This window comes from Erithacus rubecula, assembly GCF_903797595.1.
Source record: "Erithacus rubecula genome assembly, chromosome: 13".
Classification (NCBI taxonomy): Eukaryota; Metazoa; Chordata; class Aves; order Passeriformes; family Muscicapidae; genus Erithacus; species Erithacus rubecula.
This window is the reverse complement of record NC_136665.1, coordinates 16,136,389-16,156,771: the sequence shown is the minus strand read 5'-3', so window position 1 is coordinate 16,156,771 and position 20,383 is coordinate 16,136,389. Positions and strand designations below refer to the sequence as shown.

The following is a 20,383-nucleotide window of genomic DNA, read 5'->3' as shown; positions in this document are numbered from 1 at the left end:
AGACAGCCAGAGCCAGCACTGCTGGAAGTGTTCTGGCTTTGTTTAGGACTGATGCTGAACACAGCTCAGGGCAGACACAAAAAAAAAAAAAAAAAGAAAGAAAAAAGGAGAACCCACGCTTACTGCCCCAAGAGATCAAACCCTGCTCTTCCAGAGCACACATTTTGGGGGCAGGGAGGCAGGGGACCATCTTGCTATTTAAGACCTGTCATGTTGAAACATTCACAGAGACACTGATCCTTTTGATAAAACAAGAGAAAACCTTTGTGGTGAAACTAATGCAGCTGTGGAATAATCGTACTAATTAGCTGCTCAAGACAAGTCATTGACTGTGATACTTGTAAAAAACACTCCCTTTTCAATTAAGGGTGAAGCATTCTCACATCTAAATCCAGCAGCTTGTTTTCTGGCTGCACATCTGAACCACTTTCACATTTCCAAACCAAAGAGATGCTTTAATTCCATGACCAGGATTGCTATAGATCAGTGGTCTCCCAATTGTTTTGATTATACATTCCTGCCAGGAATGTCTGAACATGCATCCCCAAAACGTTTACTTATTTTTTATGGACTATATACACGTATTATTGAAGTATTCATAGTTTCTTCCTGCCCACTTATAAAACTGCACATCCACCTCTGAGACCACTGTAACATGAGGGGAAAAAAAGGCACCCAAATGCTGCTTTCAGGGAAGGATTCATTCTCCTCATGTTGGAAAAAGGCCAATTTTGTACCACACTTGTCAGCATTCTCATTTGTGTGCTACTGGCAATTTTTACAGATACCTAATGTTACAAAATTGGTAACCCAGCAGTTCCTCCCACCTTCTTTCATTTTGATCTGTTTCTCCGCCTACCAAAACCAAGTGTGCTGGAAACCATCTCAGAAGAACCTTCCCAATACAAAAATGTTGGGGAAAGAGAGGGAGCAGGAAGGAGAAATGATTTCCACAGCATTTCAAACAGCTCCTGCCAGGAACCTCACCTTGCTCACACAATTATTTTACCTACTTGCACCAAGTGTCCTTCCAGCTTCCTGCAGGTGATTCAGGTCTCTACTGTTGATCAAAAATTGTAAACAACAGCTTCAAGTATTGTATCTTTTAATGAGACAACAGTCCCAGAAAATGCTGTTCAGCCAAATTCTTACCCAAAGAGCAAAGATGCTCCCAGGCTTTATTTCTTCTGCAATTCTGCTCAGTATTTTACATGTCAAAGAGGCAGATGAGCCCTGAACACAGAGAGTGTGGACAGCCATGTGCTGCCAGACTGCAGCTACTGCCACAGACTCATGGAATTGTTTAGCTTGGAAGAGATCTCCAGGATCATCAGGTCCAACGTTAACCCAGCACTGCCAAACCCATTAAACCATGTCCCCAAGTGCCACATCTACATGTCTTTTAAATACCTCCAGCAATGGTGACTCAGCCATCTCCCTGACAGGCTGCTCCAGTGCTTGACAACTCTTTCAGTGAAGAAATTCTTTGTCATGTTCAATCTAAACTTCCTCTGGCACAACTTGAGGTCATCTCCTCTTGTCCTACCCATTATTAACTGGAAAAGGGAGATGGACACCCAACCATCACACCACCAGTGCAGGTGAGCTCAAATAAAGCTTATTCTGGGATAAAAGCTGCTGCACAACACCTGCCTGCCTAACCAGATGCTTCTGTCACAAGCACTGGGAAGGAGCATGGACAGATTTCCTGTTATTTATTCCCAGATGAGGTAAAGCTCCTCCTTTGTTCATGACCAGCATTCCTTCCACCTGCCATGAGTGGCACTGATCAAACATGGAAAACACTTTGAAACGTTGGTATTTCATCCCCTAAGTCTGTCCCATGCATCACACAGCTCATTCTCCCATCCAGCTTCCCCTCTCCACCATGTCTGCTCCCCTCCTCAAGCATAGAATAGAAGGAGCAGGAGATGGTTGGGGTTTCATGACCATGTACCTCCACAGAGCAAACAGGAGAGTTGTCAGAAACTCACTTCACCAAAAAAAGCGATTAAAACATTGTTATTTCAAAAGCTCCATCCAGAGAGTTTTGAAAATGGTTATTTTTAAAGCTTCTTGACCTTTATGTGCTGGTGCACAGGCAGATCTCCTGTGACCAAGCTTGGTGCCATGCACCACAGAACAATCCAGAGTGGAGACGTGGACCCAGAACTCCCCTGCACGCACTGATTCACCCCCAGATTATGTGGAGCCAGGAGCAGAGCCCACACACAGCTAATGCACGATGCAATTCAGATACTTCCTGCAAACAGTTTATGGAAACCATCTAATTGCAATAAATGAAACCGACTCATCCTTTTAATTGACACATGATTAAACCAGTTATCCATTAGCACTCTAATAAGCACAGTGTAATACTGATTGGGAGTTATTAGTTATGTGTCATGTACCAATCCAATTAATCATGAAGTGATAAAGCTTTATTAAATAAGTTTAAATTACATATCCTTTGCACAGATGCCTGGGAAATGTTAGTTACTGCATTCATGAGTTATTATGCAGGTGGCCATTGCATAATAAAAGGCAACTGATCACATTAAAATCAAGTTCGATTTTGTTGCTATCAACCCACAGAGACCACAACCTTCCCAGATATTTACTGATTATTTTATCTGTCTCCTTAGGCAAAAATACAAACTCATTTTTTTGTTGCACAGTTTTGTTTTCAGATTCTATAAATTGATCAAACAAATGCTCTGGTTCACATGCATTAGTTATGAATTATCTGATGTACAAGCATTATTTTGCACTACCTATGCCTGAATTAAGAAACTTCTCTGGAGACTTTGAACTGGAAAAAAAAAAAAAAACCCTCAACTTTGATTTTTAACTACTTTAGAAACTTTAATTATTTTTTAATATTTTTTAAGAAATAAAAATGTCTCCAATGTTTCTTTGACAAATTAGACAAAAAGCCTTCAAAGTCACTTGTTCAGGCCAGGATGGACTACCCTGCTCTTAACTGAGAAATGGCACAGAAGAGGGGAGGCTGCTGCTCTCTTCCCTCCATTCATGCCAGCTGTTTGTTAATGGGTTAGTCCACAGAGAAATCAGCCAGGAAAAGCAGATTTAGCACCTCAAGAAATCCACTGAGCTGCACCAGATCTCAGAGGTAAGAAATAACATCGGATTTAAACGCTTTTGTTTATGTCTTACCCTCATCCCATTCATAATTATTCACAGAGAAAATAAAAGTATCCACATTTGAGTTGCAATGTTGGCAATCTCTCATCTCCTTGCTTTCAAGATTAAGATTGTTCTATGCTATAATGGTAGATACTTAAATACTTGATCTCCAGAAGACATTTTCAGAGACCACCACTCAGCTCCCAACTCATAGAAAATTTATTCAAAATTACAGCTGATCCGTACATATTGTTTCTTCAAATTTAGTTTCTTCAAAATTAAAGCTGATTTATACAAATAGTTTTCAATCTGTCCACCAAGCAGAAAAACCTCAAGACACTTTTTGTTCCCTGTACTGTATATGAGGCTGAAGCAGCAATGCCTGTAGTAGTTTCTACCTGTTTACCTCAGAAAGGAGTGACAGAAAAGTGAAGAATTGCAAAAGGAAAAAAAAATTAATGCAAGAATGAGCCCGGATGCACACACCACCACCCCAAAAAAAGTCTAATACAAAATGCAAAAAGTCCACAAACAACACAATCCCTCTTCCCCTTCAGCCAAGGTAAGGGATTCCAACTACTACAGCATTTTCCCTGGAGCACTTTGTACCTCATTCCTAACATTTAATAATTGATTGTGGGTTGCAGCGACACTCTGGTCCCCGTGCCAACTGCCTGGTGCTGCTTGAAGTATCAATGCAAAAAAAGAAAAAAAAAAAAACCAAAAAAAAAAACAAGCCCAAGATTTGGCACCCTCCTACGTCCTGACTTGCCAAGGACAAAGCAGTTACAAAAACGGTGTGGAGACCTCTATCAGCCTTTATTATAAAGCCAGAACTACATTTCAGGCTCCTACATGAAAGGTTTCCTCACTTGAAGGTTACATGTTTAAAGAGACAGGCTGCCTGCTCCATCATCAAGGTAAATGCTTTCTGTGCCTCCCAAATGCACCTGTTTCCTGACCTGAACTGCTTGCCCTGCACCATGGGCTGCACCCACAGAACAGCCCAGAGCCCAAAAGGCACCCACCCATCTGCCTGCATGCACTGAGTGCACCTGCTTGGGCAGGGAAAGCAAAACCCTGCAACATCCATCCACCATGCACACCTCCTACACCAAGGAGTGAGAGGCTGATTAATTTGGTAGACCATCCCGCTTTGGAAAAAAATAAAAACAGATTCCCAAACCTCTCCAACAAAAGCCAATTCCACCAACAAAAATATTTCAATCCTCAGCTAAGAATTTTTTTAAGTTGTAGTACACCATGTAGTAGTTTTCCATTTTTCTTCCTGTCTTTAAAACACACCTTCACAAGTGGCTGAACATAATGCTTTCTGAACTTAATGAAAACCTCTCTCATGACCCAGGAGCACTCAGTAAATAATTATTAAGCTCTGGAGGTGGCTTTTGCATGAGTGTTGACTTAATCAAATGCTGTGAGTTGATCTGCTTGAATGCCCATTTACTTGAGGACACAGCTTGCAGTGTAGCCTGGAAAGCCTGATCTTGTCCAGATTAAGGAACAAGGTAAAATTAAGAGGTTCAGTCCAGAAGCTGCAAAGGTCACATTTTACAATCCTTTACTACCACTGCTGATAAAAGGGAGATGAAAAATTGCAACCTTAAAGTATCCTCAAAGACTTCAATATTATAACAGTGATAACACACCAAGTATTTTTACACCAAAACTGAACCTCTGTTAGCCCAAATCTGTGTTTTGCCATGAACAGAAGACATGTCTATATATTTAAACACAGAGTTCTCCTCCTGCAAGTCACCATCAGTATCTGAGCTGCCAGCCCAGCTGCTGTGGCTCTGCAGAGGACAATCCCACAGCAGTTTTGTTAATGCTTGGCCAGTCCCAAACCCAGTATTGTCACCTCCCAGAGCACAACCTCCACCACCATCAAACCAACCCCGCAACAATCCGCTCACGGCGCCCTGGCAAAGCATCACTCACACACAGAGGCTGTCAAAGGAGCAGGGCATCAACATCTGAACAGCTTCCATCTTTCCCCCCACCCAAATTTTGTGTCCAAGGGCTTTTGCTGAGCACCCCTGGGTGAAAGTCAAGCGGCGTCCGGGGCCGGCTGTGTCTCCAGGGGAGGCTCCAGATAAGGACCTGGCAACTCCAATCCCCAGGGAGCAGCAGCTCCAGCACTGCAGACCTGTGCAATCCAGCACCTACCGAGGGGAAAACAACGGGCTGGAGGCAGGGGGGACCACGACAGGACTCCAAAACAGCGCCGGAGTTTGGAGTCAGCATCCTGCTGCATCCCTGCCTCACCTGCATTGGGAGCGCCGCGCAGCCTCCTCCCGATGGGATGCTGGATCCGCGGGATTTGGGATAAATTCCTGGATCAGTAGGCTTTGGGGTAAATTCCCGGCACTGCACCACCCTCACCGCCCCGCAAGGAATGGGAGAAACCCAAGACACGGGCTGGCATTGAAAGCACTTCTCCCATTCATTAATTAAAAGGGGTGTGATCAGGCCATTAACACCATCAGTGGATAAGGGCTGTCTGTAACAGCACCGTTTTCTCACGATCTTTATCATCAAAAAGATGAAGGGAAAGGGTGGGTGCGAGACAAATTTGTTTTCTGGGATGCGATTTCTTCGCATTCAAGGCTCGCTTAGGCGAACCTCCACCTAGGAACCACTGGACATGCAAATCTCGAGAGCTGGAACTGCATCTGTAAAGGTGCAGAGTGGATGTGACAGTGCACACACCACTTCCCTGGCCCCATCTCTGCTCAAACAGGCTGAAACCCTCAGAAAAGCAAATACCTCGAGCTCCTAAAACTGTCCCATGAAGGGATAAAGGAATTAAAACTGTAGCTGTGTTACCCAGTATTGATTTGACACTCTTCCTCAAATTTTTGAAGTTTCCATCACAAACTTAGAGAAAATATTACCAAAAAATAAAAGAGGAAAAAAAAGGCATGAAGCAGATTTGCCTTTCACTTAAAAATCTGACCTTGTTAAAGGCTTTTTGAACCATTTTTCAGACACCACATCTATGGGCACTTCTCTCTCTAAAGGGCTCTACATAAATTTGCAAAACAAAAAGCGAGATTGCTAAAACAACCAAGAGGTGATAAAAGAAAAGGTGAGGAGATAACGCTCCACTAGCAATCTCTGTAGTTTTTGATTTTGTAATGCAGAATTTACCTTTTTTTTATCTGGGTAAACAGAGACGATAACACTGACGCTGAGAGGGAAGATGACGTATGACCAGCACACTTTTTGATACTTTACAACTACACAGTGCCCAGGTCTGGCTTCACAGCACCTTTCCATCATATCCTGGTTTAGAAATTACCACTTCCACAGCTGGATAGCAAGTTTATTCCCAGAGGCATTTTTCAGCAGAAGACAAGGCTCAACCATGTTGTATCCATAATTCACACGCCCAGATCCTTCCCTGCTAAAAAGCCATGGAGCAGCAATTCCCAGCCTAAACCTTTCCATTCATCCAAGGTTTTCTGTTTATTGACTCCAGTGCTTTCCAAAGAGGATGAGGCAGCTGGAAGCCTCATCTGCACATGACATCCTTGCTCTGGCATGCTGAGCAAACAGGATCTTGAGGAGCAAAAGGGAAAGTGTTTATGGAAGATTTGCTTTGAATGATTAAGAAAACCCCACAGTGAATTCTGTGCTCGGTATTTCAGCATCATCAGCACCTAGGACTTGCTCACAACACTCAATACAACATGCAAAGGAACAAACAACCCCTAACACATCACTGCAATAATTTTAACTTTAAACCAGTCTTGGACAGATATTATGCAAACTCTCACTTCAGTCTCTAGCCACAGCACCAGCTGTTCATTACAGGATCTGATCAGATCAGAAAATGTCTTTAGCAACTCTTCTTTCTAAGAAAGCAACTCTCCAGGCTGCAGAAAGCAATTCCTCAGCGTCCCTATGCTTGGAACAAATTTCAATTTTGGAGTCCCTTAAGCATTACTCATGTTTCTTCTACCTTTTTATCTATTTGTGGAAAAGTTACTGGGGCAAAGAGGACTGTGTGACTGTGCAAGCTGAACTACTTGGATGGAGGTAAAAAAACCCCTCATTCAGCAACAAGTTCCTTTAGCAACCAATTACAATTTGCAGTTGCAGGACAGATGTGCCAGACTTGCTGCCTTGGGTTTTCACAGCACAGACAGGAAGGTGGGATAAGCTCCAGCTGTCCATGTAAGGAAGCATTAGTGATGTTTACAAACTTGCTAACTCAGGAGAAGCAAAATGGAAGAATTGCCCAACTGCAAACAACTAAAGGCAGGTGCCCTCAATTCCCTTTCTTAGGGCACTCAATGCCCCCACAACATGCCTGACATGGGAGAATCCCAAACCAAGGCTCCTGGAGGAAGCAAACCTGCTCAGATCATCAGACCATTGCTATGCTGTCAGCAGCATCCTCAGTAAACAGCCCTTCTGACACCAGGTACCTCTCCCAAATCCCAAATTCAGGGATTCTCCAAGTTTCTGTGTCCTTACAACCTGAGTGTGCATTGTGGGGCAGGACAAGCAAATGTTATAAATATGTTATAAAAGGAGGGACCTTTTCACCTGCCATCCAACAGCTGCAAATTCTGTTTGAAATTTGCCACCTTTGCAGGAACTGCAGTCTTTCACAGAAATATTTAGCATTGATGTAAAGCCTTCAGCACTGGGGAATTGCATCTCCAAGGACTGTTACAGTAATTCCTCCTCTTCCCTCATCAAAATAATTCTGCATCTTGTTTCAAGCCAGAAACTGCTCATGAACATCAGAGAGGGAATGAGGAATATAATTACTTAAGCATGGGTTCACATGTAAAAAAAAAAAGAAATATTAAATGAAAACCATGGTACAGAATGAAGTCACATTTAAAACAAAAACATGCAAGCAACATTTACACTTCTTCATTTCACAAAGTCAAAAATACATACAAAAAGATCCACCCTAATCTATTTATAGGCCTTTTAGCACTTCAAATACAGCCCTGCTAATACACAGACTTAATTTAATTTTGCAATCACCCTTCTGCTCTTCATGTCTTATGTTGCTCTAAAATGCACAAGCACATCTCAAAGAGAAGACATCAGAAAAAGTCTTCAGAAATAACTTTATGCAACCAAATACAATCTCAAAAATTAACACAGCTGCTGAGTTTCTAGAAAATGGGATTTTCTCAAGTAAAACTGCTCAGCACAGCCCATGTTTTGCACAGTTTAGTGACAACTGAGCAGTGCTGTCCACATCACCTGCAGCAGGAACACTACTTTTTACTTTTCAAAACACATTATAGCCCTTGATTGACTTTTGAAAAAAATAAAAAAAAGGCAGTGAACTCAAAACTATTTACAAGCCTTGTTGTTAGACCCTTCTAATCTGTTCTGCACTGCCAGAAGCACAGCACTTGAATGGCTATTTCTGTTCAAAGCTATATTTGTTGTGGAACTACTGCAAACTCCTGAATCATGTAAACAGAGGCAAGAGCCAAAAAATGTTTCACTGGACTTGAAGTTCACATCTGCCTTAGTTACTAGGACAAAAAAATAAAGGCAGGGCTTAGGTTATAACCAATAAATCCTGCAAAGACTATGGTTAATCATGCATTCCTGCAACAGGGTTTTGTTTAATCTGGTTTACTTAGCATTTGTGACCTTGGCAAAGTACCTGCAGGAGCACCCACCACTGTTGTGGAGCAGGATTTCACACCTTTTGTTATTTTAGGCTTCAGCAGGCAACTGTACAGTGCTACATTAGCCAGCCAGGTTCATAAACATGCAGCAAAGTCACCTGGAAATGATGTGCAGCTCCAGACTTGCTGGAGCCCAGCAGCCAACTGTACTAAAAAAGTCCCTAACTAACTGTCCCTAAAAGCAATATTGGAGCAGCTCTCAGTCAGGACCTGCAGCTGCACCTTTGGGTGAAATAAATGCTTGGTAAATGTGCTGCTGGAGCACAGTGACCCTGCCATTTCTTCAGAAAATCAGTGCTACAAACCATGCCTTCAACTCAGCCCAGCTGTGTGAAAGAAAGCTCACCTTCCCTGCACTCACCACCTTCTATTCCTCATGATCCCCTCCAGCAGGAACAATCCCCAGTATTCCCAACATCCTCAAAACAAAAGGCTGCCCAATACTCCCAACAAGCTGGAAACCATGAAAACCCCCAGAACAACAAAAAAAACACCCCAAAACAACAATGAAAACCCCCCAAACAACAACAAAAACCCCCAGAGATGTTTGATCCCAACCTCCCACAGATTACACAGATTTTCCCTTCAGGCAGGGACCAATTGTGCCCAGTGGTCTTTGGCACTGAACTGCAGCAGAGGTACTGCAGGCAGGACAAGCAGCATGTTTGGATAAGAATGGGACAACAAAGGTGGATGAAGGAAAACAAAAAAATGTTTCCTTCATAACCCACATAAGAAATCTGGATTAAACTATAGTAGCTTTTTTTTTTTTTTTTTTTTTTTTTTTTTTATAAAATCATTACTGAATTGAGAAATTTAGTGGCTGCCTGATACTTAGTTGCCAATATACATCTAATACACTGAATATATTTTTCCCTTCCTTTTAGAGAGGCTGATGCAAAGCCACATTCAGGAAACTACAATTGGCTTTTGAAGTATTCAAAAGGGAGGAAAAAGAAAATCTTCTTTTACAAACTTCAGAACAAACAAGATGGTTTTCCATTTTTTCTTGTTTTTTAGAAGCAGATAATGCAAATCTGAATGGATTACACATTTTATCATCTAGCTTACTGTAGTTTATTTTTGTACAAATTTTAGCCTTCATCTTAAGTTTAAGATACTCTGTCTTAAAAGTGTTATACTTCTGTGCCACTTCCCTTCACACAGCTACAACCTGGCTACAAAATTCCTAACCTTAATAGAAGGATATATATTTAATTTTCCCTTGAATTGACACTACAGACTACTTGAAGTTGTATAAAAGCCTGTATTATCCTGCACACACTTCCAGAATACCAAAAATGAGTATCAGCTGTCAATGGCAGCCTTATTCAATTAACATTTGCACAGCCAAAGCACTTTGCAATCCTATACACAAAAAAAATAAAATCCTGCTAAAAAAACCCCAAAAACAGTCAAAAAAGCAACCCCAATGCCTGGGCTAGGGAAAAGCAGCTTCTGTAGGATTTCTCATTTGGCCAGCTCCCAGACATCTCCTATTCCACACTAGATGGAGCTTTGTTCCCTCTTCCCCAGGCGTCTGGCAGTGCCCTGAGCTGGGATAAAAAGGGTAAAGAGGCAAAGGGTGAAACAACAGTCACCCCAAATAAACAGCCTGCAGCAGAGGCCTCAGGAGCAGCACAATACCAGCAAGGACCTGGCTCTCCCTGTGCCCTCCTGGCTCTCTGAACACAGCCCTGTTCTGCCTTTTCAAAGAAAGGAAATTTCAGCAATTCCAAGTCCCAACCAGAGCTGAACTCCCACCAGTTATGGCTGCAGGGCACTGCCTGAGCTCACACCACAGTCAAATTACACTTCTTTTCCTCCTTTTAGAAAGGGACAACATTTAAGCTTATTATCAGATTACACACCTGAATTGATCACTGGTTTTCCTGTATGCCTCTTCATATTCCCAGTTATTTTCTTTCAAAATAAGCTCTTCAATCTCTTCTCCATTAACCTGAAACATCTGTTCCAAATGCCTCTGCTCAAGCTCCAGCCTGGATTCATTGACACTTCAGGGAAGCAACTCATGGATAAAATTCCCCTTGATTTGTATCTGTTGGATTTGGTCTGTGTTGTTTCAGAACACAGGTCAAGAGAAACAGCTCATCCTTCTGGTGAGCTGCCACAACTCCATTAGGATCTTTCAAAGCACAACAGGATATGGTACATCATCAGTATTTCTCTGATGGATTTAAACTCAATGGGACTGCGAGGAGCCCAGGGGAATGAGTCACTCCCGATGTCACCAGTGGCCAGCAAGGCAAAGCACAAAAAGCAGCAGCCTCAGGCTGTATCAGACAAGGCAATGCCAGGGGGGATGGAGGAGCACCAGTGCTCCAAGTGCAAAACCTGTGTGTGCCTCATGGGCAAAGGCTCCTGCTTGTGCTCAAGAACAAGGAGCTAAAATTGAGGGGACAAGGGAAACAAGCCCACGTTATAGTGGGAAGCTAAAGAAAAGCTTGGAGGTTGACAGGAGTGAGTGTTGCTGTCTATAAATACAGCAGAGAAACAAACACCCAGGAGAGAACAACCCTGGCACGTCACCAAGCGATATAAACCAGCCATGAGCAAGATTAAATTGGTATCAACAGTTTCATTCTGAGAAGTTCAGACCTGAAACCGTTTCCAGCTGGAGGACTGGTGAAGGAACAACATGCTCCTTTGCAAATAAAGACTGCTTGCCTAATCAAAGTAGGTCACTGTAGAATAAAGCAGCCAGTAATAAATTGCACGACACAGAATCACAGAATCAATAAAGCTGGAGAAGAACTTTAAGATCAACAAATCCAACCTTTGACCAACCACCACCTTCTGAACCAGAGCAGAGCACTGAGTGCCATGTCCAGTCATTTCCTGAATCAGAGGCTCCAAAAGGACAGATGCAGCAAAGCAATCTCCTGGCAGAGCAGATGGATCTGAAGTAGTGCTGGAATACTGCACCCAAAAGGAGCTCTTGCCTTCACATACACCATGCTGAATTAGAGCAATAAATAATACCTCAAAAAAGGAGGGGCTGCCTCCTTTCTAAATTAAAGATTAGAGGTACCCCCAAAACAAACCAACTCAAGAAAAATCTACTACAAAAAGAGACAGACTAAAGTAGACAGAAGGCATGCAGAGCAGGAGCTCTCATCCAGAGCAGATTTAAGAGGGACACGTTTTGAAGACAAGACAGCAGCTGGAGGGTCCAACAGCCACACAACACCTGACCAAGGTATCATCACCCATATGACTCCCAACACAAGGATTTAGAGCAGACCCTCTGGGGACACACAGCCTGTGCAGCACAGACAGGGGCAGAAACCACATCTCTAAATCCCAGACTGCTGCATCCTCTGTAGCCAACAGCCATGTCCTGTTATTCTACTCAGCACTGACAAGCAACACAAGACATATCTGAAGCTAAGCCTGCCAGGCTCACAGGTTCAGCAGAGAAAACTCTTTGTTTGTTAAAGCAGCATGAAAACCCAAACCTCTGACAGCCTGTAACTGCTCAACATCCTGAACATACCATCCCAAATTTCCACTGAAGTTCAAGAAAGGAGCATAATGAAAACACCTTCACTGACCATGTTATTTACAGCCTGGGAACAAAGAACTCCTGCCTCCGGTGTGATTTTAATACAGGCTAATTTATTCTGAAAGAAGCAATGATTAAATACACAAAACCAAAGTATGGAACCTGAAAAACACCTTCCTGTCTGGCAGAGCAAGTGCTTTCTAAGGACACTTACACTAGCTCCTGCTGCTAAAATCATTTACTAAAAGTAACTGGGGAAAAGCAAAGATGATCTCAAAAATACAAAACAATACTAAGCTAAAAAAGTTACACTGAAAAAAAACCCAAACCAGATCAAATGCATTAATATATTCTTGTGATTAAATTGTCCAAGTTGTTTGAAACTGAAGACATTAATATTTCAGTGATTACATACGGTTTTTTTAAATCTTACAAGTGTTTAGTACTACTAAAAAGCCAGCACATTAAATCTTTACAGACTGGGATTGAGAAATTCCCTGAAACAAGAGGAAAAAAGCCCTAGGCAAAAAACCATAATAATCAATTTTCTCCACCCATCCCACCACATGCCTCTGCAGAACCAGCATCAGGTAAATTGGGGATTGCAGAGTCAGCCAGAATAAAGCAGTTCCCAGGCCAAAGGGCTTTCAAACAGGTCCAAGACCTTGGTACTGTGGTGGCCCAGGACAAAAAATGCAGATGAAGCACTAGCAAGTGCCAGGAGGGAGGTGCTCACACCAAAACCAGCCTGACAGTTACTTCTTCAGGTAAACTGTACTTCTTAGGTAAGGGAAACCTCAGTATACTGCTATTAAAAATAAAAAGGTAATAAATGGCTACTGTGATTCCAGTGAATGTAAAAGGGGATTGTTTGAGAGGATGAAAAGTCCTTTCCATGTCTACATGCAAATAACCGCTGGAGATGGGAGGGGTGGCTGAATCACCTTAGCCTGGTGAAAAAAAAAAAAAGGTTTTAAGCACAAAAACTCCCCAATTTATCATTTTCTCATTGCATTATTCAGCAGCAACATCATTTTATCAGTCTCTCAAATACTACCCTCCAAGAAGCAATACACAAGGGGTTTCCTATAAGGTTTTCCATAACCACTACAGGACCAAAATAAAAAATTATGCTGGCAGAAAACTGATAGGTTTTCTACAGCAAAGTCCCTCTTTACAATTTTTCATTTAAGATTAAATGTAATAAAGTTCCTTAGGATTGTAAAACCAAATACGCAAATCTAAGGTGGATCTCAACCTGCAGGCATTTTTGTATCAGTTAACATTTCACATGCAAAAAAATGTAAACAGTGAAGTTCAAGCCAGAACGAAGTTCTTTCCTCATTTCAATCAAAAACATGAATAGAACTATTTATCTTAAAACAGTTTGAGCAATCTGGTCTAGAAGAAGGTGCCCCTGGCCATGGCAGGGGGGTTGGAACTGGATGATCTTTAAGTTGCCTTCCAACCCAAACCAATCTATTATAATTCCATGATTTCCAGTGGTGTTGGGAAGCTGTAGATGCATGGGAAGAAGACAAGGAAATGAAAAACAAAACAAAGTGCCTACAGAAAACAGATTTAAAACTGTATTTCCACATGGCAACAAAGAAACACGCTGCTTGGAAACACCCTTTCATTTCTGTTTAACAAAAATGGTGGTGGGAATTCCTGCCAAAGTAAACTTCAAAAAATTTGTTTGCCATGGAGGAAAACCAAGCAAACTGGAGTTCTGTGTGCAGAATCCTGTTTCAAGAGGGTGAAGGTTTCTTTGTTCCCTTTATTGCCAGGTCACTTCAAACTTTTATGCCTACATACTTCATTATGTTTGCAAAACTTTCAAAACAGTAAAAAGAAAGTAAACTAGAGAATGAAAAATTTTAATAACCCACTCCTAAAAAACAAAAAGCCTTCCAACATGCCATGTGCAGAAATATCACCAAGTTTGACATCTTTCCTATTCTATCAGTCTACTTCCAAATGTTTGGCATCTTTGAAAGCAAAATATAAATATTATTCCACACAGTGCACAGAGAAGGTTTGGGTGTTTTAAAAAATGTTTGCATAAAATCCAAGAAAAAAAAGTAAGTTTTTAGAACATTAGTGTAAATTACATAATCTGTCCTCTTAAATGACAGTTTCTAACCATTAACAATGGTAACTACAGATAAGAGCTTTTATTCAATTATCATGCTAAATTTCACATTTCTGTAAGCAGCACGATAAAGCAGCTCAATCACTCCTCCCTTGCTTATCTGTTATCTCAGCATCATTTGTGACCCCAGAAAAATAATTGCAATTTTCTAGGTTGTGGTTCAGCTGCCCCAACAGATTCCTGTGCACTAACAAGAGTTTTCCTTCTGCATCTCTCCTTCCCAGTTAGGTATTCTGCAATCCCATAGTTTCAAGCTTGTATCTTCAGCACTCAGACATGTGGGCAAACAGCAATTCCTGAAATTTGTTACTTATTCAAGATATTTCTCCTGGTATTTGTCATAGCAGAGTCAGGATGTAAACTCTAATTACAAATCAGAGTTTTAACTGCTGCAGGATTGGGGAGAAAAAGAGGCTGATTGAGATTATTAGACAGCAATTCTCACAGAGCATTTAATTCCAGCTCTAAATTCAGGCACGTATTCAGCACATCACAACCAAACCTGGGTGGGACATGGTCCCAAACTCAAGGAAATCAATGGGAATATTTAATTCTGATTTCCCATAGAATCTTTGGGCACACTACAGCATTTTGAGCCAAAAACCTGCCTGCCCTTGGTGCACCTGAGGAAGCTGAACCTGCAGGCAGTGTGGATCCCACCACGTACAGAGTCAGCTCTGCAGTCCACAGCATCTGCCACGGAGCAAACCCTGACCCAGCTGGCTGCACATGAAAGCACATGCAAAAGGTCTTGTGCACACTTGTTCAGCTGGTTTGGAAAAGAAATACAAATGTGCAAGAAAAGATTGGAGGTTTTTTTTTGTGCTTCCAAGTCAGGTAATTTTTCTATTTTATTCCTACCTGGGCTAAGAGGAGAGAGGGAAAGCTAAAATAAAATGATCATATACCACTGCTTCTTCTCCATCCCTGCCAGGCAGCTGCAGGAGCTGACATGCAGGCACAACCCCAGGCTGGCACCAGGAGGGACAACTGCTCTGTGGAGCTCTGCTGCAGCTCAGAGAAGAAAAAGGACCAAGGACTTACCCAGGGGATTCATCCTTTTATGTTTCAATCCAAGGCAAGGCAAGAGGACCTGGGCTCCTGCTGGCCACAGAGCCAAGACTAAACAGAAAGGGCTCAGTAAGCACTGGCTTCCAGAAACTGCACTTCCACTCCTACCATCCACCTCCTAACCCTGCTGCTGCATTTGTGGCTGCCTTTGTTAGAACACTTCTGCAAATGAAAACAGATGAGTAACTATTGCTGCTTTAGCAAACTCCCAAGCCCATGGTCACTAATAATAGCTTTGTTCCTTTTATTACTAAACAAAACCAAAAAAAAAAAAAAAAAAAAAAAAGTTTAAATGCTTGTATAAAATGCACATTGCTGAATGTTTTCTTTCATTGATCCAGGGCTGTTTCCCCATATGAGCTTAGGCCCAGGACTCTCGAACAATTTCTGTGATCAACACCATGTGGAGCAACCTCAGGCTGTTTGAAGGGGCTTCCCTCACTAAGTAAAAAGAAAAATAATGTTTTGATCTCCTTCATTTGAGACACAGAGTTCAATTAGCAAACAAATCTGAACAGGGACATTGCTGCACAAAGTGGAAGGCAGAGGCAGCTCTGATGGGTTCAGGGAGGCAGAGGTGCAGCTCCTGGATCCTGCCCTGCCCCAACTGTGCCAGGAGGAAACAGGTGGCACACAGGGAAAGGGCAGCCTGTGGGGAAGAGAAAGTGGAGAAGGGCAACAAGAGAGGAAGAAAACAGGGAGGGGATGAAGGCATTGCTGTGAAGTGACAGTGGGGGAATGACCCAGGAAAGCCTTCCCTTGTATGAGAAAAAAGAAACAAGAAAAGTCTTAAGAACTACTTTGGGTACAAAATTCTGCTTTTCTTCTCTGCAATCAAATCAATGACAGGAATTTCTGAATCAATAAAAACAACGGGGTCCCAAATCACCCCAAGTCTGCCACGCTTCACCTGATGAATCCTCCCACCACACACCCCCTTTGGCCTGGCCTCTGCTGTTCCTCCCATGCCTCTCCCCTTGCTTTTTTTTGGGGTGCAGGTTTTATATTAACTGCAGAGTGAACTGCAGCAGAACCAAACCCAAGGCCTCAGTTATCCTACAAATGGGGCTGGAAAATGACTCGGAGCCACTGGGCTTTGGCTGCCCAGACTGAAAGGTGAGTAGACACCATGGAAAAAAAAAAAAGCTGAATATTCAAAAGCCAGGCCAAAGCATTTTCACACCCTAAAGCTTCTAGGGGTTTTGAGCTTATTAATTTCTGTTATTGGGCTGACTGCTGCTGAATGATCCCAAGCATTGCATAGCAAATGGTTTTTTTTTTTCACAGGAAATAACCAAGCCAAAGCAGCGAAAGCATCCTCTTGTTCTTGTGTGAGCCCCTTTTTATTATTTTTTGTTCCTTAGTTTACTTGAACAATAGCACCATGAAACAGCCTACAATAATGACTGTTACAAAATAGGAAGCTGAATTATTAGGCAAGCTCTGTCTGCGTAACTCAATCAGCCTAGGGAGGATATGACAGGCACGACCAAGACAAAGGACTGGACTCTGTGACCCCAGGCATCCTTCAGGATTCTGTTTCTGAGTTATTAAGAGCTGAATTTTGCTTTTACTCCTTGATTAGAGGCACCATTCCTGTCCCAAGAAAGTGCATCACCAAGTGTGCACACAGAAAACAAACACTTTGGAGAGGCTGGGATGAGAAGTTTACCTGAAAATAAAGTTCAAAATGGAAGTTCCAAGTTTAGTATTTAACCTTTTGAGCACAGAGGGGATACACACAGCAGGAGAGGTAAATCATGAAGTAGCCTTTAAGCAAACACCCAACAACAGTTTTTGCAAACTAACAAAAAATAACTGCTAAAAATGGTCTTTAAGCAGTTGAAAGGTTCAACAGCACAGAAGTTCTACAATCCCACCAGAAGCATCATCAGGACCAGTTCTGGAGGGATACATTTTACACCAAATAACCAGTAAGCAAGGGCAGCCACCCACCACCCTGTCATTACAACAACCCTACTGAAACTATGAAAATCAGGTCTAAGTGCTCGGCTGAGCAACACTTGGGAGCCAACAGCAACACCAGTGACTGAGCAAGAGCAATACAGGAACCTGCAAGTGAATCATTAACGAGCAATGATTTCTCCATTACTCACTGTGGATACAGAGTTACTGCGGGTAAGATTTGTTTCTAAAAAAAGGGAACAGCCACCAACATGAGCACTAAGAGATTCATCAAAGCCCAGCAGGAGGTGGGAAGGCAAGAGGAAGGCACAGCTCTGGGGCAGGCTTTGTGCAGAAGAGCTGCTCCTTGAGGAGCATCTCACACCATCCCCTTCCACAGGGTCACACTCAGGGGCTCGGGTCAATTGGGTGTTGATTTTGCATCACACCAAGAAATTATTAACTCATTCCACAAAAGCCATACAACTGTCAGGCTGCTGATTGAGATCAATAACCAACTACTAAAATGTCAACAGTTTGACCTCTAGGCAAGTGTTTCCATACCCCTTCACCCACCTTCTAAAATAAATGCTCCCAGTGCATTTTCCCCAAGCATTTGCAGCCTGTGCTACTGAGAATAAGCAACAGGAGAACTGAGCCGACATTCTCAGCCAATCTTTAGGCAAGATTAGCAAGCAATTAAAGCTGTTGTATGAGGAATTTTAAGTGCTCTACAACTTCATGCCAAGCAAGAGCTAGTCAAGCACTGGAATTTATTTTTTGCAATTCTGTTCTACACAGAAACAGAGCCGAATTTAAAGAAAAGATTTTTTGAAGCAAGGATTCAACCAATTAGCAAAACATCTATTACAGTTTAAATACTAATATATCTGAAAGAAAATATGCATCAAAAAGGAAAATGCAAAGCATTATGATTGCTCCCTACCAGAACATTTCCATTTCAACCAAACTGGGGTGTTTCAATCACTTTTTGTCCTTTTGTTGGACAAATAATTATCATAATTAATGATAATGCTAATTGCACCCTCGCCACTTGGGGTGCAGCACATCCTGGGAACACTTTTGAAGGCCAGAAATGAACCTCAGCTCCAAAAGCCAAGGAGAGCTTTGCCACCTTTCTCTACAACTAGATCCACCAGGACAGGTAGCAGAGAATACAGCTTTTGTCCCAAGAGTGGATCATTAGTCCCAGCTAAAAAATCTTCATTAAGTTGCCAGGAAAACAAGATGGAGTAACAGAGAAAGCCACACATTTCATCATGGTAAGAGTTACAAGATGTTCAAGAGGAAAAGCTTGGTTTTAAGAACAGCAGAAAATAAGGCAGATTTGGGGAACTGTCACCTCCAGCAACAACTGCACAGCTTGCATGGGTCTAACAATAAGGGTTGAAAATAATGATTTTCATAAACACATTCACTGGAGCAGAAAAAAAAAAAAAGATACAATGAACAAAGCAAGTAAGCAAAGTTAAATAAGGTAATGAAGCCTGAGGTACAGTTTCAGACTGATCTGCTGTTCACATAAAGAATGCTCTAGTTGAAGATTAGGGGTGAGAAATAAGAAGTCATTAGCTCTTCTTCAAGGTTCATGATTCAAATCTGACAAAACACACACTTCAGTGTTTCCAAGCTTAAAGAAAATTCCAGCAGGGTCACAGAAGTCGCTATTTTTAGCTGGCTTAATCTCTGTGCACTCAAACACAGCTTTTGTACATGCACATATTTTGTTAGCACTTAAATAAAGAAAAAAAACCCCTCAGCTACCAAAAACTTAATCATCCACAAGTTCTGAAAATGCAAATGAGCTTTCCTCTTAATATTAGCTGCTTTTGAGTGAACAGCACTGAGCAACAGCCTATAGCTTTTCCAGCCAAAACTGCTGCTGGAAAAAGAAAAAAAAAACAACCCAGCTGCTGGAAAATATTCAGTGACAAAACCGAGAAAGAAGAATGTGGGAAGTTACCAGCAATTAATTTCTTCAATAGGAAACAAACTCTTCCCACCCACAATGTACCTATCAGTACAGCTGGCAATGTTCTGGAACCTGGAACATCCAGGCTGTGAAGTGCATTGGGAAGTGCCTGGCACTGGCAGCCAGGAGGAGAGGCAGCAGCTTCTGACAAAAAGAAAATATATCAGAAATCAGTGGGCCTGTCTTGGTTCCTTGGCTGGCTGCTCACTGCCAAGATGGTTTAGAGCTGGAGCTGTTAGAAGAGCAAAGCAAAGGGGTCAGAAAAAGGAGGTTGGTCCAAAAGACCTTGGTGGGTCCCTTCCAACCCAAATGATTTCTGTGCAGAAACGATGACATTCAATCTTTGTCTCTTCATTTACTTATCATATACTGTAAAATATTTTGTTCATTCACATTAGAAAGGTTTCAGCCACAGAATCAACAACGATGTGGCCCAGGACTGTATCACCCACTGGAAAGATTAATACATTTATAGTTGCAACAAAACTCTTGATACTCTTCAGTAACTCCTCTGTGCATGTATTGCTACACAAACTACACAAGTAATTCACTCTCTGGGCCCTTGCTGTTAAATTCTTTATTAATCCTTGTAAGTTTGTCTGTTGACCTACTGTAATTTTAAGAGATTCAGACACTGAATGTCCATACCAGCCAAACTCTTTTAATAGAATTAACCAGAGATATCATGTAAGCTTGTAATAATGTCAACAACTAAAATTCAGTTAGCTGAGCCAACAAGAAACCACTGAAACCTTACACATGTTCTCCTCTCCTCATCAAGCACAGAACTTCATGTGGAGGCAGCAAATTTCCTGACTGCCTTCTTTAACACCAACAGATCAAACCTGACTGCACAGAGTGGCTGAATTCCCCTTCTTCCCCTGAGACAAGGG

At 42.0% G+C, this 20,383-nt stretch overlaps 1 protein-coding gene across 9 annotated transcripts in view; it reads right to left on the bottom strand.

Annotated features, from left to right (window-relative positions):
• Nucleotides 1-20,383, bottom strand: part of MITF (melanocyte inducing transcription factor) — a 97,105-nt gene that overhangs the window by 44,412 nt on the left and 32,310 nt on the right. The window contains exon 1 of one of the 9 annotated variants that reach the window (XM_079317451.1): nucleotides 15,566-15,588. The exons of 5 other annotated variants lie outside the window; for them this stretch is intronic. Coding sequence is in view for 3 of the 4 variants with exons in the window: in XM_079317453.1 (XP_079173579.1) it covers nucleotides 5,107-5,156 (50 nt within the window). In the remaining variant the exon portion in view is untranslated. Of the gene's footprint in view, nucleotides 1-5,106; nucleotides 5,240-15,565; nucleotides 15,589-20,383 lie in introns of those variants that run through there. 3 more of the 9 variants (XM_079317453.1, XM_079317447.1, XM_079317448.1) reach the window with 3 other exon arrangements.